This window comes from Dipodomys spectabilis, unplaced genomic scaffold (genome assembly GCF_019054845.1).
Source record: "Dipodomys spectabilis isolate Male_0828 unplaced genomic scaffold, ASM1905484v1 ptg000297l, whole genome shotgun sequence".
Taxonomy (NCBI): Eukaryota; Metazoa; Chordata; class Mammalia; order Rodentia; family Heteromyidae; genus Dipodomys; species Dipodomys spectabilis.
Genome location: NW_024870974.1, coordinates 6,248,130 through 6,271,863, shown reverse-complemented (window position 1 = coordinate 6,271,863; position 23,734 = coordinate 6,248,130). Strand labels below are relative to the sequence as shown.

The window sequence follows — 23,734 nt, the reverse complement described above, 5'->3', positions numbered from 1 at the left end:
GGAGCTCTTACATCAAGTGCCATGGGTCCAACTTCTGCCTTGGTGATCTTATTCAAGCCATTTAACCAGAGGCCATAATATGTATATTGTAGATGCTTTCAGAACAGAGTGACATATGTATTTTGTGTTTGTAAACCTAAAGTTCCTGCTTTCTCTGGTGACTCTTCGCCTTTCCTTTCCCAGATACAATGCTGTCACAATTCTGCAAAGAAGCTGTCATAAACTCTGTGTGTCAAGTTTACTGTTCATTGTAAGGGAACACTGTTAGTGTAACTCACACGTTCTGATTTTCTTTCTGCCCTTCTCACAGAACATGGTGATTCCTGGTTTTTCACAGACACTCTGAATACAGCCCCAGAAAGACTGTCAGAGCATCTGTTGAAATGGTGACAAAATAATGACAAACTTATTCAGCTTCATCTTCTGAAGATTCAATGGGTGGATATTGAAGTAGGGCAGAAGCAGTGATCCTCTGTGGTAGAAATCAATGTTAAAGGACTTATGTGAGAAAAATGATTATAAATATTATCAGGCACTTCGATTTTTCATTCATTTGTATAGTGTATTTGGTCCCTCTCTTTCCATGTTTTGTATTGCTAAACACTGTAAAATACCTTATTTTTTCTGGTCCTGGGGCTTAAACTCTGGGTCTGAGCACTGTCCCTTTTGCTCAAGGCTAGCACTCTACCACTTGAGCCACAGCACCACTTCTGGTTTTCTGGTGGTTAATTGGAGATAAGAGTCTCACCAACTTTCCTGCCCAGCTGGCTTCAAATCACAATCCTCAGATCTCAGTCTCCAGAGTAGCTAGGATTACAGGCATGAGCCACCAGCACCTGGCTTGTAAAATACTCCTCTAGTGAGTAATTTTATTGACCTAAAGCAGCAGCTCAAAGTAGTGGGGATATAACTGTGAAAAGACATGGTACTATCTAGAGATAATTTGATTGTCACAATTAGGGAAATATTAGTGACATCTATAAGTTAGAAGTCAAGAATACAACTAGACATCCTAGAACCTACAAGCCAGGATTTCAAAATTATCTACTCTGAAAATTGTCTGCTTTGGATCAGATATTATGACTCATACCTATAATCCCAGCTACTTCAGAGACATAGATTAGGAAGACAGCATTTCAAGACCAGGCAGGGCAAAATGTTAGCAAGATCCCATATCAACAACAATAGCAACAAAAGGGTATAGTTATTCACAGGTGTCATCATATCACTACTGGAAAGTGGTAGGGGGAGGATTGGGTCCAAGACCCCTTCCAAAAATATATCTAAAGCTAAATTGGAGGGGGCATTGCTCAAGTGTTAAAGTACCTGCCTAGTAAATGCAAAAGGCCCTGGTTTCCTATCTCAGTACCATCAACTCCGCTCCCTGAAAAAGAAAAAAACAACAACACAAGAAACCTACCCATACTCAAATACCATTAGTACCTCTATTATTCTCTTACCTAGATTATTTCCAAGCCAGCGTTTGACTTCTTTAGAGAAAGTATTCATCAAGCAGCCAACATAGGCTCTCTTTATTTTTTCTCTCATTTTAGATTTCTTGAATTCGCAGTATTGTCTACCAGGTCTTTTAATGTGTGTATGTTTAAGTTCTAAGCAAACTAAGATGCTCTGTGGAGTTGGTACATTGAGAGGTGTCTCCTGCCAAGGAGAGCCACAGGATGTAGTGACATTCCTAAGGATGGTGAAGACAGATGGAACTGAATTTGACTAAAGCCTGTGTCACTGATGGTGGTGCAGCTTTGGGAAAGCTATATGATCTTGGTTCAGTCAGTTTTCATTTATTGTTTAAAGGTTGTCAACACCTGCTTCACCGGGTTATCATAAAATTACAAATGTCCATTAGCCAGCATAACAGAATATTCAGGAGATGGTAGATCGTGTGACAGAACGTATCCCATAGGCTAAGAGGTGAGATATACCTGTCTCATCTCCCTAGATATCCTTCTTCTTACCATGGTAAACCCTGGGGTTTATATGCATACTGCACGACTTTCTCAAAATAGTTCCTAATTACTAGTACTGACAACAATCTAGAAAAAAAAATGGCATCCTTCTGTTCTTTTGGAGGTTTTAATCTGCTCCCTATGGGTTGAGTCTGCCAAAATTAATTAGTTAGATTTGGGAGGGGTGGGAAAGTGAACTAATATCAAGTATTAAACTCAAGGCCTCGTTTTCTCATTTGGCTTGCTGGCACATGACTGGTGCTCTCCCACTTGATTTGAGTCACACCTCCAGTCCAAAGTTTTGCTGGTTCGTTGGAGATGGATGAAGTCTGATAGACTTTTTTGCCCAAGTCATAATCCTTCAGTCTCAATTTCCTGAGTAACTAGGATTACAGATGTGAACCACTGTTACCCAGCTAATGGTTGTCCAAAGTGAGCATAATCAGAAAGCAGATATTTTGATGAAACATTTCAGAATACAAATCATGGACTCATGGTCTTTTTAGAAGACCTTTTCCTGATTGCAAAGGGAAAAAACAGTAGGAAAGTTCCTTTTGTCAAACATGAAATATGAGACCAACAGGTGAATTCATCATAGTTTCCAGTATTACAATGCCCTAACCTTCCAAACCATTTGTCTTTGAAAAACAAAAGGATTAAAGGAAGTCTTAGATCAGGTGCCATGGGTCCAACTTGTGCCTCGGTGACCTTATTCAAGACATTTAGCCACAGGATATAATATGTATATTGTGGGTGTTTCAGAACAGAGTGACATATGTATTTTGTTTGTAAGACTTAAGTTCCTGCCTTCCTGGTGACTCTTTCTTCTCCTTTCCTGAAGATGTTACTAGTATCTATACAAATTGAATATAAATGGATGAAAACAAAAATGAACATTACTACCATATAAACAGTTGGTACTTAATATATGTTACTTGTCTGGTAACAAGAGGAAAACCCACCTGGCCAAAGTTGAGTAGAGATTTGGCTAATAAACTCAATCACTAGCCTCAAGCTATCAATAGACAGAATTACATATTAACTGCTTTCCTTCAGAATGTAGCAACTTCCTGGATAAGAAATAGATCTAAAATAGAAATATTCTTATCTGCATGAAAAATGGCATATATGTAAATTAAAACGGTTGTTTCCTATTTCAACAATAAAGAAAAAGTTGCTTAAACATAGAGAAAATAATAAATAGTGTGATTTCCTGTTTAGGCAGCGTAACTCTGATTGCCACATGTCTATTAAATCAATGTCTCTGATAAGAATGGGAAAGAAAATTAATGCTTTTTCCTCAGGAAACAAGCATTTGGGGGATACCATCACTGCATGGAAATTTCCTCCAGGAAGATATGTGCTTTCTTCTTCTGCCTCTGACAATCTCAGGGCCACTTCTTGGCCCCCAGGGGAACTGATTGCTGTTCATTTCCAGACAATAAAATGCCACTACTCTTGTTTACGTGTCACAGTACATGGCCACACACACGCAGTAAGTGACTGTGTATGAGGTAGCTTCTGCGGCTGCCTAGTCCATACCACACCTTCAGTGTTCCTGTTCACATATGGTGACCTGTATTTAATAAATGTGTTTAAATGTCACCTATAACTAATGCTGGCACAGTGGAATGGTGATTTTAAAGGTGAGCTGAGTGTCCATCTCTCTTGAGCAATTTTTAGAGGCTACCCCTCTCCTCTGAGTTTCCAATTCACTGATAGGATGACTTTCAGGATAGGAACATTGTGTCCCCTGCATCTGTGATTAGACAAAGGGCTCACTTGTCCTGCTTTTATTTTCTAACCTCATTTTGTCTTTTTCTGGCTATCTTTTTCAATGTAGGTCTAAGGTATAGATTGGGGGGTACAGGCAGGAAGAACAGAGCCACCGTGAATCAACTTGTACAAATCCTCTTTCAGATTAACTCTCATCTCTATCTGCTTTCATCCATAGGCACTAGTGGGATATTCGACTCTTATTTAAGTCAATATACCAAGCAGGAAGATGATGTAGAAGCTGTGACTACATCATTGGTTACTTTACCTCAAAACCTAGTACAGCAGTTGCTTAGGTAGTTCACAATCTCATGAAAGGTTGCCAAGTATATAATAAGGCACACTGCTATCACTAGATCTGTCTATATGGCTACCATTTCCCAAAGGCTCAGAATGCAATCTTGATAGACACATGTTTTGCTTTATCTCAGATCTCTAGTTCCAAGAAGAATCACCAGTTATAGGTACACAGTTCTAAACATTTCATTCTTCATCTCTCCTGGGCATGGACTATCAAGGGGATGGTGACTTATCTACATCTTCTAGAACACTATTACACAGGCATTCATCTTGGCAACTTATAAAATAATCCAGAGAAAGCTTTCTCAGCTCTCCTAAGGAAGGCCATTTCTTCTTGCAGTAGATCACAAGTAAGACTGACATGAAGAATGTTCTTGCAGAAGCAGCTTGCAAAGACAAATTGTGCACGGAATTTGTTCTGTTTCACCTTCGCCTCCTCTGCTCTTCTGCTAGTTCTGTGTCGCTTAACATTTTGAATATTTAATACTATGCTAATTTTCCTCATTCAATGTCATTTCTATTCTGGAGAAACTTTTTACAGAAGTCATCCTACCAATATTTAAAATAAATGAGGGTATTATTTGGGACAGTTGTATCTTATAGGAGTTATTTGCAACCTCAACATTTGTTTGTCTTTCTCTATGGATTTTTTTTTTATGTTTAAAGGCAGTGACAAGAACAAATAATGTATGCATCTTCCTTTTGTCTCAAATTCTAATTTCAAGCAGCAAGAGAAAAATAAGATTTCACAAAGCAGAAGGTCATCAACATTGACATTTGTCATAATTTCCTTGGAATCATGTTGTGAACACTGATGAGGTTAAGTGTGTATAAATTATACCCTCCAACTATTCAAAGATACAAAGACAGAATCATCTCAATGCATTATCTGTGCTCTAATGTTTTCTAGTTCTCCTATTAGTCTAAGACCTCACATTGTAAATAATCTCTCAAAAGACAACGTTCTACTTGTCACTTAGAAATCTATTCCACCAGGGGACCTGGAATGACTAGAGAAAATAAGAGATCTTAGAATATAAATTGAGTGAGACATTTGAATCACTCCATCTAAACTTTTACCTTATTGGTAAGAAAAGAAAGTTGCGGGAGAAGAAATCCTCTTTCCCTACTGCACATGTGGCTGTCTTTGAACATGATCCTTCTTGAGTAAGGAGGATTCCAGGTGCTTGTCTCCTTCTTTCTGCTTGAAGGAAAACTCATACCCAAAGCAAGATGCAACAGTGTTGTAAGTAAGGAAGGGACCAACTGAAGCTCAGGGCTGGAGGGTTAAATCACTTCTCTGCTAACAACAGCTCTGGGATCATTGCAAAATTACTTAGCCATTTTACAAGCTAGTTACTTCCACCTTCCTCATCTATAAACAGATGAGGTTGGCCTAAATCTCCCAGACCTCTTCCAATTCCCAAACCCCATAATTCAGACTGCCCATAAAAAAAAAAAAATCAATGTAACTCTGGGATGTTCATTTTCCAAAGTAAAGTAGTAAAGACTCTGGGGCTTTTTCATTAACAAATGCCAGAAGCTATAGGGAACTTTGTGGGTACTCAATAAATATTAAACAATCAATTTTATTTTTCATCTGCAAAATGGGGTGAGTAATGCTGACTTCTCTCCCAGAACTTTGTGAGAAAGATAATAAATGAGAACACTCTTCGGATAGTGAAGTAATTTGAATAAGCAGCTTTAATAGGTCTGAGGTCTGGAGACATGATGCAAGAATAAAGTAGCTTTTTGTATTATTATATCTGTGAAATACAACCATCTTTTCATCTATTTAAGATGAAACAGTTATTATCCTTGCTTAGCCCCAGAAAGTCAGCTTGAGTAATTTCTGTGCAAATGGAACTTTTTCCTGTAATTTTTTCCATTTATCACTTTTAACAAAATGCAGCTTTTATCATTACCTGATATCAAAATGGAATCCTATCTCAACTCAACTTGCTTAATGAGCCATTCTATCACCATTGTACTACTCTGCCTAAAGAAAATGCTTTCTGAAAGGACTGGTAAGCTGCTCACATGAGAAAATGGAACATTTATTAATCCTCCTACTCCAAAATCCAAAATCATCCAATTCAGGAATTGTTGCTAAGGAAAAATCGTATGCTACACGTTAACTTCATGGAAACTTCTACAATGTTTGTTTGTTTGATATTTTTATCTAGCAAAGATTACATGCTATTTTTTTCCTTGCAGTATTCCAACAAAAGGCAGCCAGAAGACAGTATGACAGTGACAAGTTCCATGGTCTTCCTAAGAAACCAGGTACTGACATTAACTAGTCTTCTGAATCTTTTTAAGTCAGATTTAAGGAAATATTAGGCGAAGGAAGGGTAGACATGAAAAAGAATTGTGCTCATTACGAGCCTCATGTAACTGTAAATTCTCTGTACATCACCTTGTGATAACAATTTAAAAAAAGAAAAAGAATGTTTCCTTAAGAGAGAAAAAACAGATGAATCTAATAAACATATGAAGTAGTCCAAAATTTAAGTGTACTCAAGGCCAAAAAGAAAATTTCCAAACAAAAAAGGGATATTTTGTTCTCTAACTGCAATTTATCCCTTTGTTCGTACATGATTTATTGAGTGTTTACTATGCCAGGACTTGGGCTAGTAAATTTACATGTGCTATTGACCAAAGAGAGGTGTGGAGAAATCTTAGGAATACTAGATAAAAACGACTAGGTCACAAGTTAATAATTGAGAGTTTGATCAATTTAAGTATGAAGTTAGTATCTTACCCACATATAATTTGTCACACCACCAATTATAAAAATGTATTTCAATTCACAAAGGCAGGAAGTGGCCTTGTCACCGTGGCTGTGGTGATGGGTGAATGTTGTTTTCAGGGCTTCAGGAAGGTCAAACAAGACAAATTGTGTAACATGAATCTGAGAGCACAGTTTGATACAACTGCAGATGAAAGCCTCTTTCTAGAAGCATCCGTTGGTAGGAGAGGTGGATGACTAATTCTCTAGTAGATGAGATTTAACATGGGGATATTTTTTCCTATATTCTACAATGATGTCAACCAAATGATTGTACCCTCTTTCTACTATTCTCTTGCCTTTGGCACTTGCAGCAACATATTGTGAGCAATTATGTGTCACACACAGGCAGAGCTGGAAAGTAAAGCCACAGGGACATCTCACAGAGTTGGAATCTATCCTGCCTCCCTGAAACATGTGTCTGCTTTTCTAAAGAAGAACTCTAACAGGGTGTTTATTATTATTATTATTTATTTCTGACAATCAGGACTGAATTATTGCTCAAGTATGAAAAGATACAAAAGGTGGAAAGTATAGAAAGAAATGTTAAGCTGGCTCTGATGATCAGCAAGCGTGTAACATCCGCCTTAGAAATAGTGCTAGTCACAAAAAAATATATATCTTGACTTTGGCAGCAGGAAATGGTTGAAAGCGACATTAAAATAAAGTCAGGAAATCATTTCCTAGCAGCCACTGTGCATGCCCATGGTCCTTGTTCTTGGCATTATGGATAGGCTACATAAAGAATGCACCAACTTCTAACACCCACCAGACTATACTACTATGGGTCATCCTCCAGGGAAATCTCTGTCTTCATCTGGGGAAATCCTCTGGTCTGTCAAGAATTTCTCAAGGAACCTACACAGGTTCCCTTAAAAAAAATGTTGAATTATTTAATTCTACTTCATGCTGGAAGGAAAGAGATGGTACGAGCCAGCTATTTTTCCACTGACAGTATAAGCATTTCAGATGCCCTCAAATTCAAAATTGTCTAGGGATTGCCAGGAAGCTACACTATGGCTAAGCCAAGGAATTTTCCTAAGGAACAGAAGGGGGGAAAAGAAATTAATTGGCCTCATTTCCATGGAAACTCAACAGAATTCTTCAATTCAATTTTTACATCCTGAAAAAAAAATACATAGGGAAAAGTACTCAGACTACAGATCAGATATTAAATTTTTTTCCATCAAAATACAGTGTTAAGCTCAATTTTCCCAGGCTGATTTCCAAATTAGGTAATGCTAAAGAGTGCTGCCAGCGATAGCAATGTACCTACCACACTGCTTCCTACCACTGAGCCTCAAAGAGCAGTCAGGAATGGCTTCTTCAGGGTGATAAGGCAAAGAACCAGATTTCATCACTGCATTTGGAGTTGATCACAGTTTTGAAACCTGGGTTATGTTAGCCATGCTCATGGGAAGCTGATTGATAGCCCAGTCTATTAAGCCTATAATAGGGGAAGAGTCCTTTCCAGAGACCAGAATACCTGCATTCATTTGATCCTTGCCAAATGACAAAATATCTATCAAAAGTTTTGAAAAAAGAAAACAAGTTATGGTTAAAAGTTACTAAGTGAACTTGACAAGTTCGTGTTAAAGAACACTATAGGAAGAAAGGAGTGCCTTCAATGACTTGGAAATAGCTAGCTAACTTCTACCTCAAGAAAGCGTAGAATCTTTTAGGGTACAGATTGCTCAAATTTGTCAGACCTAGTAAATGATTTCTTCGGTGTGTGCAGAGAGGCTTTTTCTATCCATACCAGAAGCAGACCTATTTTTTCTAAATTTTCTCTTATTCAGAGATGGCATAAGATACAGATTGGTTCAAGCATTTATAACTTCCTCCCTGTGATCATAGGTCATATCTACAAATCTCCTCCCTAACATGCAGTTAAATCATGACCCTCATTAAGGATGTGTTGTTCTTATAACTATTAGGACTAAGTCATGTCTATGGGGGAAGGGAACTACATTTATCCTAACCAGCTGCTGATGTTAAGTGCTCCTAACTCTGAAGGACCATAAGACTTATCGTAAGGCATGAACCAGGTGCCAGTGGCTCACATCTGTAATCCTAGCTACTCAGGAGGCTGAGATCTGAGGATCAAAGTTTAAAGCCAATTCAGAAAAGAAAGTATATGAGACTTTTCTCTCCAATTAACAAGCATAAAGACAGTAGTGGAGCTGTGGCGCAAGTGATAAAGCAATATGCTTTGAGTGAAAAAGCTAAGAGACAGCATCCAAGCCCTGAATTCAAATCCCAGTACTAGAACACCAACAAAAAAAAAAGATTGTAAAATTCCTAAACTTGATTGTCTAAACCCTGCCATAGACATGAAGTGAAAGTAGAACTAATAGACTGTTAATTAGCAATAATCTCAAAATATACACAATGAACAAAATCCAACCAGAAGAAGCCATATTTTAGTCAAATTTGACCTCCAGCTCTATTACATTTCAAAAATAACTTACACAATATACTTGAATTTTTTATTATTTATGCTTGAATTTTTGTGCCAGCATTTAAGACCATGATTCATATAAAGGCTCAAAAGCCTAATTGTGCCTTAAGCATATAAATGTGTCATTGGCCAGAGGTAGCTTTTGATATTTTCATTCTTTTCTTGTCAGTTTCTAGTATTTGACATACATTTCTCCAAACTATCATTCAATCTAAAGTGTGAAAATAAAAGATATATCAAGAGGGTCATGTTATCAAGAAGAAAAGGAAAGAACATTTATTTGTAACAATAAAGATTCATTAAATGAATATAAGTACCTACTAAGACTTCTTTCCTTGGTGAATCTATCAGGTTACCCTTGTAGGCTTATTAGTTTGTATCCTTTAATAGTCCCTGTCCATAAATTCTTCCCTCCAGACTACAAAAGCCATTATTTGGCTATTCTTTGGGGATGGTGGTGGAGGGAATTGTGTATACCCATGGGGAAATACAGTCAGCGAACATGTTTTTATGTGTTCTCTACATGTCTAGTTCTGTCCAGTTTGATAAATGTTAAATAATAAAATTATCTCTAAGCAAGAGACGTAGGGAAATGTGAGTAGTATTGGTTTTACATGGGGGAAAAAAAGTAGTCATGTGTGAGGTATTTTCATCAGGCTGTTTTTGCCAGTAGTGGCTATATTAAATAGAAAAGAAGGAAAATGGTCAAAATGCGGTCATTTATACTCCATAAAAGAATAATAGTGTTCACTCCTTTTCCCAGCATAACATATTTCCATTTGTCATATTGCTTCACAAAAGTTTTTGGGTTTTAAAAAAATTTTGTTAAAAGTCATACTGGAAAAAAATCAGTAATAGCTGAGTTCTTGCCTGAAATGGTGCTGTATGAAGACCGCACCAGGTGGCCACTCACAGAAAGGAAGGCAAAGTTTGAGAAACACAAAATTCTTAATACTGAAAACACAAATGGGAGATTTCGTTTGCTAAAGTATGGAGCAAACTGAATTTGATTCTAAGTCTATGGTGAGTAAATAAAACCAAAGTACTTTATATGCATGTATAAAAATAGAATAAGCATAAGCATGATGTAAGACAAGAAAAGGAAGAAGCCGGACATGGTGCTATATCCATAACATCCAATCTACTAGATAAAGCAATAAGTAGGAGGATGGTGGTTCCGGCATGCTCTGGGCAGAAAGAAAGGTCCTATTTCAAAAATAATCGGTGCATAAAAGAACTGTGTGCATGGCTTTGCAGTAGTGTATCTGCCCAGCAAATGTGAGGCTCTGAGTTAATACCTTTCTACTCCTGAAAGTAGATGGGGATGAGAAAGAGTAAGTAATAGAAGAAATATGCCCTAATCTGAACAATTTAAAAGGTGCTTGAGATTTAAAAAAAAATAATAATTATGAAGCAAAGTAGTCCTCTCCCTGTAAGAGAAGGTAGAAAGCTGTGTAAACCTCACCTACTGCAAGTACATTTAGCCAGGTGGGTTCTGGTGGCTCACACCTGTCATTTTAGTTACTCAGAAGGCTAAGATGTGAGCCTGAGCAGACCAAACCAGTGAAATTCTCATCTCCAGTCAATCAACCAAAAGCCAGAAGTGGAGATGTGGTTCAAGTTATAGAGTCCTAGCCAAGAGTACAAGAGTGAAGGAGGAGGGGAATGAGGTAATGGCACAATGGCAGGGCTGTGGAATGGTGGTGCTAATCAGCCCCACTCTGGCAGCCCTGGTACATAGGCTGCATCTGTAAGGTGCATCTCGTGAGTTGAACTTGAGAGTTGAAAGCTATTTTTTTAATAAAAAGCACATGGCACAGGAAGCAGGATCTCAATTGTGATCTGTACTTTTTGCTATTGAACCTATTAGCCCTCTGGTTGACATAGGCTTCTCCAGCTCCCCCTGGGGCTGTCCTGCTCTGTCATCACTGAAGGAAGATTTAGACAATAGACTCTGTTGATGCCTCGTTAGTGCTAAAGGACAGATTCAGAAGAGAAAAGAAGTCAGTCAAGAAAGACCCCATGGGAATCAGAACGACGGGCCTTAGAACACTCATGTGTACATGTAATAAATCTTGCAGGAAAGATAACCTTCCTGCATCCTGGTTCCATGATGCATTGTTCAAGTTATCTTAGAGCTCATTTCTCTTAGCATCATTTTATATGATCACCTGTACATAGCTATTGAGCTATTGTGATCCTCTGCTGGGACTATCTTAGACATAGATAATGATTACAAAAGAAGGAAACCATGGAATCTATGTGTTTTTGGGTCTGGCTTATTTTCTTTGTTGCTGTTTTTTAATGTACTGTGTGAAGGTATCTCTTTATTCTTTCATTGTTTTTCCTTTGGTTTATTCCCTGTTGCCACTGTATTTGATTTTGATACTCTCTGTCTTGTATATATGTTTATCTGAATTGAGGAAGGGAATGGAAGGGGAAAACAAAATGACAAGACAAAGGACAAAGGACAAACCAATGCAACAGAGATACTCACAAGACAATATGCAGGGAATGAACTTAACAACTGGGGGATGAGGTTGGAAGGGAAGGAAAGTGGAAGAAAAATGAGGGAGTGAGTAACAATGTTAGACAAGAAATGTACTCATTAGCTTATGTATGTAACTGTAACCCCTCTGTACATCATCTTGACAATAAGAGAAAATTTAAAAAAAAACTGAAGTAGAAATTTGGGCATTGCAGGACAGTCCCAAGACTCAAAACTCCTTCAAATACATAAGGCCAGCTATCAAATACTTGAAACCTCCTATGTCCAGAGTAACCCATACTGAGTCTACTAATGAATCCATAAGGCTGTATACTTCAGTGTCCCCCTACTTCCCAAATCCTTTCTAATAGCATCTAGATACATACAGCCCAGTTCTCTCTTGAACAAAATTTTCCAGTAATGAATAAGTTTCTCCAGGGAAGGTTTACTGAAATACATTTGGGTGGGACCATATTATTGCATACACACTCTGGGCCTATTTAGATTGGACAGTGCATTAAGGTATGTTCTATGGTTCTATTACCTAACTCTCTTGAAAGTATGCTGGAGTTAAAGGAAATATATAAATGAGAAAGGTATTTGGGCCCAGTAAGTCTTTAAATACCACATTAATAAATGTAACACCGAGTTTGTCCATGGTCAGCCAATCTACTACTTCTATTTCACATTTGAAGTACTCCATTAGCCATGGTTTGCAATCCTTATTCTAAGGAGTTACATTCATATCCTTTGACTATTTTTAATTTGATTATCTGGTTATTTTATTGCATTCTTAAAGTTCCTGGTGTATATATGATAGATATTAACTTTTCATGAATGGTTTGCAAGTTTTTTCTCAATCTTTAGGTTGTCTCTGATTCTATTTATTTGCTGTGCAAAAACCCCTTGGTTTGATATAGTCCCACTTGTTTATTCTTGCTTTTGTTTCTTGTGTTTATCAAAACAACTCGGTCTATATCAATGTGTTTATGGCTCAATTTTGGTGTTTTATATATATCCAGTATTTATCTGATTCTTCTGTATTTCTCAGTTTCCTGGCACCAAGTTGTTTATATTGGTTGTTAGTGTTCTTTAATATTATATTTCTGTGGTATCAGTTGTAATGTCTCCTTTTTCATCTTAATTTTTTCTTTTTATTCACAGTTTATCCAAAGGCTTTTTTTGTTTTACTTATTAAAAAAGAAAAGTATTTCATTGATCTTTTACCTTTTTTAATCCTCTATCTCAGATTTCTGTATGTTAACTTCCTTTTAAAGCATCTCCCTTCATATTATAGACAGAGTTCAAATGGAGAGCCCAGCCTTTCCTATTCCAAGGGACTGTCTGACTGTTAGACAGGAAGAACTCATCTCCCTTCAGGAGAAAGTCAAGAATGGCAAAATGTCTGTGGATGAAGCCCTGGAGAAATTTAAACACTGGCAGATGAATGAAAGTGGACTGGAAATGATTCAGCAGGTAATACTGACTCTGGTGTCTTCTGGAACATTTCCTCATTTGTGGAACTGTAAACAAAAACTATAGTCAACTGTTCTCTTGTTTTTAAGTAACTACATAAAAAAGATACTGAAAGTGACCAACAAAACTTGAAAATAATACCCATCCTTCATACTTAACGTTTTATTCATGTGAACTTAATCCTGAAGTCCAGTGTATTAATGCTTATACCTTCTTAGCTTATAAGACCTGTCCTTAATACAGTAAAGATTTTTCAGTCTAATTGCTGAAATGAAGATGAAGCATCTTTAAACTAACATATGTTCAGCATTCAGAAGTTTATAATATAAAGTAGATATATGGAAACAAAAAAAATAATTAACATTGAATCAAGCAATACTCCTAATCAATTTTATCTTCTTTCTCTTTTTTTCTTCTTTCTCTTTATTCACTGGTAGATAGATGATTGGTAGACAGACAGACAGACAGAAAGACAGACAGACAGACAGACAGACAGACAGACAGACAGATAGATAGATAGAAGATAGACAGACAGACAGACATGTATAGGCAAGGCTTATAAAGAAATGTCAAGAATATAAGTTTCAGATAACCTTGTATCCTATAAATATAATTTATATTCAGAGAAAGAGTTGGATGCAACAGTTATATTTCATATATCCATTGACATTTTTCAATGAGGGATATCTGGACCATCGATCTTCTTCACAGGACTTCTCACTCCTGAAATATTTTAACCACTTTTTTCTTCACATTACATAAAGTCTCATTACCTCAGAACAGAGCTTTTTGATAGTTGCTTGATTAAAACTGTTAAATAAGCTCATTTTTGAGCCAAAATATAAATAATTAATATTAGCTTCATATGCTGCCTTCCCAAGAGAGCATTTTTATTGGAAGGGTAATGCTGAGAAAAACCACTTTTTAAACAATAGAAAAATGAGTCACGATGATAAAATGTCAAACAACAGCACACAGGCCAGAGATAGCGTAGGCAAGGGTACTTTCCAAACACATCTGAAATCATGCTTTAGTCAGAAGCCACCATCTCTAAGGGCAGTTCTAGTTGTGGGTTGGTGCCTGGACCTAGTCCAGATTTTACAATACAAAAGTATAGGGAGGTGCTTTGCCAAAAAAAAAAAAAAATCCAGAAAGAAAAGCTGATTGTAGAATTTTGCAACTGTCCATTGCTCATGATTAGAATTACAACACTGTTTCTCTACTTTTGCCAGAATCATCATTTTTCATTTCTCTTATCCTGGAATGGAAAAAAATGTGCTTAGATGCAAACCTGAAAATCATCTTCTCACTGTTACATTTCATAGCTTTTGTCAAAGCAAATGTTTATCCTCCACAAACCCTTAAATAATAAGAAATAAAAAGGTTTTCAACTTGATTTTTTTAGTAAATCCAGCTTCTAGAAAGAATTTCATTAGTTGTTCCATTAAACCCTAGGTTGCTTCTATTTTGTTTGCATATTTACATTTAATGTTGTTTAGAAAGAATTCAAAGTGACAGTCATTACAAAGAAAGACTTATCTGACTTGGCTAAAGTCCATAGATAAAGAATATGGTGAATGCTAACCTAAAAATGCTCACTGATAGATACTTAAGACAAATTTTCATATGAGACAAAAGTTTAATAAATGCTGTTTGGATAGTATTAGAAGAATCATTCAGTAGTCCTTAATATAGAAACCTGAACAAAAGCCCAAACAGGGAAAAATAATAATTTTCCCAGTTTGTTCAACACACACACACACACACACACACACACACACACACACACACACACACACACAAACGCGAGTTTATATGCTTTTTAATATTTCTCTATAGTTGTAGAAGTGTTCATCTTTATGCTGAGGCTGAAATTATCAAAGATAACTGTGAAGTTATACTATCATTAACAGAGAAAGTATCCTAGGGAAAGTGGCACAAATGTAAAGCTAATAAAGCATTTCTAGACTAATGCAGATCCATGTAGAACCTTTGGCACTAAAGAAGGCAGAATGGCCCTTCCCTGTTCTCATTCCTACTCACTCGGTGGTATACTTGAAGGGCAGGGCCTTACTTAGAGAGGATGACCTGCAAAGCAAGGAAAATGACTCCACAGAAAAGCCATGTGTACATTTCTAGGGAAACCAGGAGGAAAGCCTACGCCTCCTATTGTACCAGAAATCAGATATAAATCCAGTCACAAGAAACTAGAGAAGCCATGTTTGGAGCGGCCCAATCTTGGAATCTTCATTAGTGCACTAGCGGCCTGCAGGTGGCCTATTGTCAGAAAGACCTACAGACAGCAAATACACTGTTGGGAAACTGAGCCATGAAGGCCTGAGAGGAAAGAAAAAACAAAAACAATACCAACAAACCAATTCAGCTCCACTGGACAGCTGAAATGGGACACCACGGTGACTGGAGAAATGCTAGGAGATAGGACCCGAACGCAGAGGCACGTGGCATGGCATACTGGTGCCTGAGCTGGTCCAGGCCTAAATAGGGTCAAGCCAGAGGGCAGGGTCACAGGGAACTAGAGTCCCAGGCACTAGACAGATAAGTTTAGTAACCTACCATCCAAGTCCCTGCCCCTGCCTCCAGGGGTTCAGGCACACCCATCAACTGGGAGGTGGGGCCTCCATGAAGACAAGATGCCAGACTCTACCATCCACCATGTGGCCAAGATGGCGCTGGCCTGACCTGATGTCCCCAATTCACTCTTAAGTTAGATTGCTTGGTACAAAGAGTTTTCTTGAAGGCTAGTTGTTGGGGTTTTTTTTTTTTTTTAATTTTTTGATTGAAAACATTGTAGATGTCCACATTTACACCATTTGGAAAACTATAAGATCATTAGTGTTCTGAGAAGGGGACTCTGCTTCTACACCATTTGTTCCCAAGTCTCTTAAGTGTTAGAATTGAATTTAGGAAAGAATATGTCCTTCAGAGGCCAGAGATGGGATCAGGCAGTAACAAACCATCAGGATACCAAAAGATCAAGGGAAAACACACAAACGTGAAGATGGCAAAACAACTCCCAAAAGGAATTAGATTCTGGTTCCAATTCTGATTCTATTACTCATAACCATCTGATTTTTGGCAGTTCCTCCATGAAGCTCATTTCCTGTATATGTAAAAGAGGATAGTGATATTTTACATCTACTAGGCAAAGTTGAAAGGACTAAGATAATAGATATAAAGCACCAAGAATGACTGAGCTCTCACAAATGGCAAAATAGTATGAAGTACTGCTGTTGATGCATGCAAAAAAAAGGTTTAAGTATTGATTTCTGTGTCCTGGTCCTATGTTCTGTGTTCTGTATCCCAATTAAGGAAAAACTACGCCAACTACGAGATAGCATTATTGGGAAAAGACCAGAAGAAGAAAATGTGTACAGTAAGTAAAAATGTGCCTACCACTCAAAAATGAAATGTAATTAAGTGCAAAATACAGGGGCTGGGGAGTCCAGCAGGAGTGGATTCGAATCTACAGTTCATCACTCGCAAACCATCTGACCTTGGAGAGAGCCACAGGCTGGTTCCCAGGTTCCTTGTCTGCAAAATAGAACAGACTACATAGATCTGGAAAGCTGTGAATTAACATATGTAATACCTGAATTCTCTGATCCATAATGGCCCCATTATCCACGCTCACTACTTACTTTTGACTTTTGTGTAAGATATAAGTGACATGATTCTCCGGGTTTCATTAGGCATTATTTAGAGAATTGAAGAATTAAGGAGTCATACCTTTCTAAGAAAGGAGACTTTTCTCCAGGTAGCCAATTCCCAACTTGTTTACAGGCAGATCCTTTTAAATTACAGATCTCAGGTCAGCTTGCTTGACTTTACATACTTCCTGGCCAAGCAGGTTCCTCATACCAATAATTAACAGTTGCTCTAGTGGTAGAGAAGATAGTGGTTGTTAACCAAAACCCAATATTATTATGTGAGTAAATCCACACATTCCAAAATTGATAGTAAATTATATTGTTGCTGTCTGACCACTCTTTCCCCAAGTCTCAACTCCTGCACAGATAAATTTTAAAAAAACAGCCACCACTAAGAAAACACTTTTTATATTTTTAATAATTTTTATTGTGAAATACTGTACAGAGGGATTAGTTACATATGCAAGGTAATGAGTCCATTTCTTATCAAGTGTGTAGAAGTTTACCATGTACAAATTTATTTCTCTTCATAATATTGAACTGTTATTTCCTTTCCCATAAAGAATTATTTAAACTCTCTTAGAGATGTTTTCTAACAGCAGAAATACACTTTCTGAAACAAATAAGGGTATAAAACTCAATAATTGATAAAAGCACAAATTTAATTGTACTATGAAAAATGCGTAGTAGCAACTTATATTTATAAACCCTGTACTATATACTATTATTTCATATAATAATTCTACTAATAGATCTTATTTCTTTTTTTTACTGTTTCCATCTTTACTGTTTTGGGGTGGTTTATTTGCCTCTGATGCTCTTTTTATCCATTTATTTTTATTGTAAAGCTGGGATACAAAGGAGTTACAGTTACATAAGTCGGTAATGGGTACATTGCTTGCTGACCGTATCACTTCTCTCGTTTTCTGTTTTTTTTCCCTTGACCCCCATCCCCAACAAGTTATCTAGCTCATTTTCAACACAGTTGGACCTTATGTCGGATGTGCATATAATAAAGCATATTTTGAGGAACTGAAAAAATAAGAACACAGAGAAACTATCACCCATTTCTGTTTGAATTTGAAATCAATAACCTTTTTTAAATTGTATTATTATTTTTAAATAGTGTGTCTGGGTTATAATTTAACATATCCACTCAGGTTTAAAATGTATCTTGAGCAGAATGACTCCTTCCGGTTTTTCCAACTCCCACCTGTCCCTTTTCCTAATGCTCTTGTTTCCTAGTTCTATATCCACCCACCCATAGTGAGTATGAGACTGTATTTCCCATCATTCCTTTTCACATGTATCCAGTTCAGACCCATCCCTCTCCTCAGCCTTCTTACATTCACTTTGTAAAATTTCACTTCTGTGAATACCATACTTTAGTCATACATTATATGTATTTACATATATGTTATGTTTTAGGTCTAAAATCTACATTTGAGAGGAAACCTGTACCCTTTGCCTTTCAGTGACTTGCTTACTTCACTCAACCTTATTTCTCCAATTCCATTCATTTGCCTGCAAATCACATAATATTAATCTTCCTGTTTCATTATGAATTTTGATTGATTATATGTCTATATCTATATCTATCTGTGTATCATATTCTCCTGATATTCATCAATTACAGGGTATCTAGGCTGGTTCCATAACTTGGCTACTGTGATTAGTTCTCTAATATGGCCACACCAGGTTCTTCACTGTATTTTGGTTTGTAATCTTTTGGATAATGGTTCAATAGTGATTTTACTCGATCATAGGGTAGTTCCATGTTTATTTTTCTTTTTAGGAATTTCCAAACTGCTTTCCATAGTAGTTATGCAAGTTTGCATTCCCACTAACATTTTAGGCTGAATAGTTTCTTTCAAAAGAGAAAGGAATAACTCCAAACAAAATAATACCTATATGGTATAGAAAGCTTTTACCAACAGTCAAACATCTCTGAAATCATACCTATTGGCCATTGTTGGAAGAGACAAAAGTAATAGCGGATGAGTAAATTTAGAGTTCGTATTTTTAGATAAGACTGTGAAATGTTGAAGTCCCCTCAAAGATACAAAGTGCATAAATGATTAAAAAGGAGAGGATTTAGGATAAGTACTGAACAAAGCTCAGTAAAAATGTGATTTGCTTTAATCTTCCAGATAAACTCAGCATTGTGCATCGTCCAAGTGGTAAGTGTTCAGTATTAAATGGAGGGCTTAAGATAAACACAAAATTTGTAGAAGCCAGTATCAACATTATTATCAACTAAATAGGTTTTTGTAAAAATTCATGTAGATTTTGTATTCATGTGCAAGGCCACTTGAGATGTAAAACCAGCATTAGGTGGCTGGAGATCAGCAATGCCTAAGGCATTGGGACAGGGCCAAAGCTCCTGTTGACCCTTATAACTTACCTGTGACCATTGGTTTGTGACTGACGCTCTCTATACCTATTTTCATGTATGTAAAATATAAGAACTGTACCCTGGGACTTACTAAGAGCAATTGAAATTTGAAAACCAATTGAGTGATTCACTTGAATGTGATTGGAAAGGAATGTGAACCAGGTGTTGGGGAAAAGTAGGTCTACAGGCCCACTAGAGAGCTGTTGAATAACCCAGAAGAAACTGACTACAACTTAGACCAGAGTACAATAAGTAAGATGGACACATAATAGAAATGAGCTCTGGGGCTGGGAAGGAAGCTTGTTGTTAAGACAGAAAATGGAGCCAGGTGCCGGTGGCTCACGCCTATAATCCTAGCTATTCAGGAGGCTGAGATCTGAGGATCGTGGTTCAAAGCCAGCCTGAGCAAGAAAGTCTGTGAGACTCTTATCTCCAAGAAACCACCAGAAAACCGGAAGTGGCTATGTGGTAGAGTGCGAGCCTTGAGCTGAAGAGCTGAGGGACAGTGCCCAGGCCCAGAGTTCAAGACCCACCACCCACAAAAACAAACAAAAAACAAAAAAGACAGAAAAGGGATAGGCCAACAGTTAGTAGAGAAGTATAGGAGAATGTGCTTCATGACTAACCAGTCCAGGTGAGTGCTGAAAAGATGAAGAAAGTTTAGTCAAGTGTTGGCTCTTACTTAAGGGATTTGTAAAGAAAGCTTCAAAACTAAAGGGACTTCTCAGCATCCTACCCTGTCCATTCATTTGAATAGCATATATACCCATAGTACTTTTTTTTATCTGTTTAGTAATTCTTTTTAACCCTTATTATTTGTATGCATCACTTTTAAAGTGCTGAATAAATGAATCATTCTATGTGTGAATGACAAAGGAGATAGTAATAAAATCCATTCTAATTCTAGGTAACACTGCCCACAATGAAAATATGTTATACAGAATTCCCTTCAGCAATGAGGTAAGTTGTGTTTCTTTTAATTTTCCAAAGAAAGAATTTTTTCTGTTGAAAAAGAACAACCTATCTTGTCTGTGCTTTAAGACAAATGTGAACCAAATAGATTAGATGAGCATTTGTTTGCAAAATCCATGAGCAGTAATTTAAGGAAATTAACTATTTAGAAAAATAAAGAAGGAACATAAAAGGGGAAAAAGTGTGAGTGGATAATGTGTACAGAGTAAGTCTTGGAAAACTTATGACTGCATGTTTTAATAATAAGAATTTGGTGAGCCTATTTGAATAAGAATGAATAGTCCTTAAAAGTCTACTTGGAAAAATAGAGGCTCAAAGTATTGTTGATTCAAATGGTCATTACTCCATATTTTAGACTTAACAGAAAAGAAATGCTTACAAGAAGATTAAAAATAACAGTAAGCTAGGTGAGCAACAATTGAAAACCAAGACAGATTCAAGAAAATGCTCCTAATGTCCTGATGACAAAATCGTCTTCGTGAAAAACATGTTTTCTCAACTATCTGCATGTGTGATGCACATAGAAATTTGCATAGCTACCAAATGTCATGGGAGCTCTTGGATTTATTGCTAAAATCCAGAATTAAAAGTCCATGGCAAGCTTCAAAATGAAATGAATTTCATTTTATAAAATTTTACTCATTTTTTCAAGCCATCTTGTTTCAAGTAAATCATAATTTATCATTCGGGTTATTCACCCTTAAGAATCAGTTGAACTTTCCAATTTAGGCAGTTGGGGGGGGGGGGGGAATGGGATGGGGGTAAGGAGGAAGGGTAGTTGTAGAGGTGGGAGGGAAGGGATGGTAGGGGAAAAACAAAGGAGGAGGCAACAATGCTCGATAGGAAATGGACTCATTACCTTGTTCATGTAACTGTAACCCCTCTGTACAGTGTTTTCACAATTAAAAAAACATATTAAAAAACAGACATTTTAGAGTTGCTGCCATGAAGACATTTAACTGTAAATGTCTTCAATTTATCTCACCCAATAAAGCAATTTCAAAAAATGACTTTAAAATTTGGAGTCTAGGCTTTGCTTTGCCTTACTTTTAAATGGGTATATTGAATACCCATTAAATGCTGTTAAATAAATATATTAAATATAAAAAAAATCAGTTGAAATACTTCCCTTACTAGATTATTCCATAGCCTCCACCCCCCATGGACTATAGAGCTACCGACTGAGGACACCTTTAAGGGTTGCACCAAAATCCATGTATTTATGAATGTCTTTGTCAAACAAAGAGTCTTCCACAGAATCAGAAGGACTACAGAATGATAGCAATTTTTCAGGGACAGGACTGTGAATAAGAGGAACAGCTTAGGCTGTTTTCCATCCAAATCAACATAGATCTTGACTTAGTAGTTTATGTCTATACCATTGGGAAGCCAAGGAGACGGCAAGCTGAAGGAAGGCCAGCCCGGCCTACAAAGTGAGATCCTATTTCAGAAACCCAACAGACAAATTTGAAAAGTGAATGAATGAATGAATTAAAATTTGAACACAAGGATTTCCATGAACTTTGTAATAATTTTGTTTCCTTTTAAGATGGAGAAGTGTCTTTCCATTTGCCTTACAGAGCTGATTTTTCATAACTGAAAAGCTCCTATGCCTCTGTCATGTTTCTTTGTTCAGTTTTCAAACAGAGAAATCCTAGCTCTGAAATGTTTTTTTTTTTTTTAGCTTCCTGCTCGACTCCAAGTTGAAAAGGAATTTGGATTCCTCAGCAGTAAAGATCATTAAATAAGGTAAAATGTTAGGCTTTTTAAAAAAAATCTAAAACAGACTTACGACAGACTTGAATTATTTGTCTAAGACATAAAAGTCTTAAATATTTCATTGGCTTCTGAAAGAATAAACACGTGTATTTTTCAAGCTAACAGTGATTGTTTCTTGGAAAGATTAATGCACAGGGGCGATTTTATCATAGCTAATACATTTCAATGGATGAGCCATTATTCACTAAAACATTTCCTGTGATCTCATTTGCAGATTATTATAACGGAACTCAAGGATCTGCAGACATTTTGCTTTCCGGGAGAAGCAAGCTTGTGTTTGGATGGCTTGCTCTCTGAGAGACAGAGTTATACAATGAAAGAAAGCAGAAACTAGCACATGGATTTATTACACCTGCTTCAACTGAGAATGTCTATCAATGTTAAGTCAAAGACCAGTAACAGTCACTGAAAATCCTTACATTTTACAGCACACTTTGCCACTGAAACCACTCATTTTGAATATTAAACAAAAACAAGGACAAAGAAGTGAAATGTGGTGTCTTACAGATACAGAGCCTGCTTAAAGGATTAACTTTTTGGGATCATTTCTCCTCTTAGAATAGCTATAAAAATATAAATTTACTTAGAATCTATTTGCCGTTTAAATGAGAGGTTTGCTGTCTACTTTTCTCACATTCTGAGGTTTATATATTCTTGTTGCATCATGCTTGCAGAAACCTTCCTTTATTTAGTGCCTCTTCGCATGTAACCCTGAGAACATTGTACTTTTGAGAAAACTTTACATTTTTCTTTTCTCTTTTATTGGTATTTTTAATGCTGAGGAATCAACCACATGGCCTCACACATGATAGTCAACCATCCAACCACTAAGCCACATCCCTGTACTCAATGCTTCTTCTTTATACATATTCATTATACATGTTAAGAGCTTCTCCATAAGATTTTCAGTCTTGCATAAATCACTGATCATACCTATTCTACCTTCTGTTGAAGATGACCCCTCCTATAGCCCACCCAGGGACCTTCTCCACCCCTAAAAGTCTCTCTTCATTTCTTTCACTAGAATGATGATACATTTGCACAACCTTACTTCCTCATTAAAAGTATTGCAATTTCAACAATCTGCTTCTTAGAAACCATTTACCAGCTTAGAATGCAATGCAGTTTTGTCATACTATGATTTCCATGTATGAATGATACAAATAAAGAATTTTAAAACTCTCTATGACTTTTCAAAATAAATTAATGAGTATTAATCACTGAATGTTCTAATTATCACCTTTTTAAATTTTATTTTATTATAAAGATGCTATATAGAGGGGTTACAGTTACATGAGTAAAGAAATGACTACATTTCTTGTCAGGCTTTGTTTTTCTCCTACTATCCCTTCCCTCACCCACCTCCCTCACTCCTCCTCCCCCAAAGTTGTAAAGTTCATGTCCAACATAGTGTCTTGTGAGTATCATCATTACAATGGGTCATCCTGTGTCCTTGTTCCAGCGTTTTGTTATTCCCCTTCCCCTCCCCAAATTAGATAAATATATATACACGATGCAGGGTGCCAAAATTAAGTACCATGATAACAGGGAATATACCATAGGGGGAGAACATACAAAGGAAACAAAAAAATCACATAGTACATTAAAAACAACAACAAAGAAAAACCTCTGTGTCCATATCTTGGAGTTCATTTCATTTAGCA

The 23,734-nt window shown here is 36.8% G+C and overlaps 1 protein-coding gene across 2 annotated transcripts in view; it reads left to right on the top strand.

Annotated features, from left to right (window-relative positions):
* The window catches only part of Bank1 (B cell scaffold protein with ankyrin repeats 1), a 169,189-nt gene extending 145,935 nt beyond the window's left edge, over positions 1–23,254 (top strand). For both annotated transcript variants that reach the window (XM_042701580.1, XM_042701579.1), the window contains exons 11-17: positions 6,258–6,326; positions 13,078–13,256; positions 16,587–16,650; positions 19,075–19,104; positions 20,227–20,279; positions 21,976–22,040; positions 22,285–23,254. In XM_042701580.1, the coding sequence (XP_042557514.1) occupies positions 6,258–6,326; positions 13,078–13,256; positions 16,587–16,650; positions 19,075–19,104; positions 20,227–20,279; positions 21,976–22,035 (455 nt within the window). In that variant the 3' untranslated portion in view covers positions 22,036–22,040; positions 22,285–23,254. The remainder of the gene's footprint in view (positions 1–6,257; positions 6,327–13,077; positions 13,257–16,586; positions 16,651–19,074; positions 19,105–20,226; positions 20,280–21,975; positions 22,041–22,284) is intronic.
* The last annotated feature ends 480 nt before the right edge of the window (positions 23,255–23,734 follow it).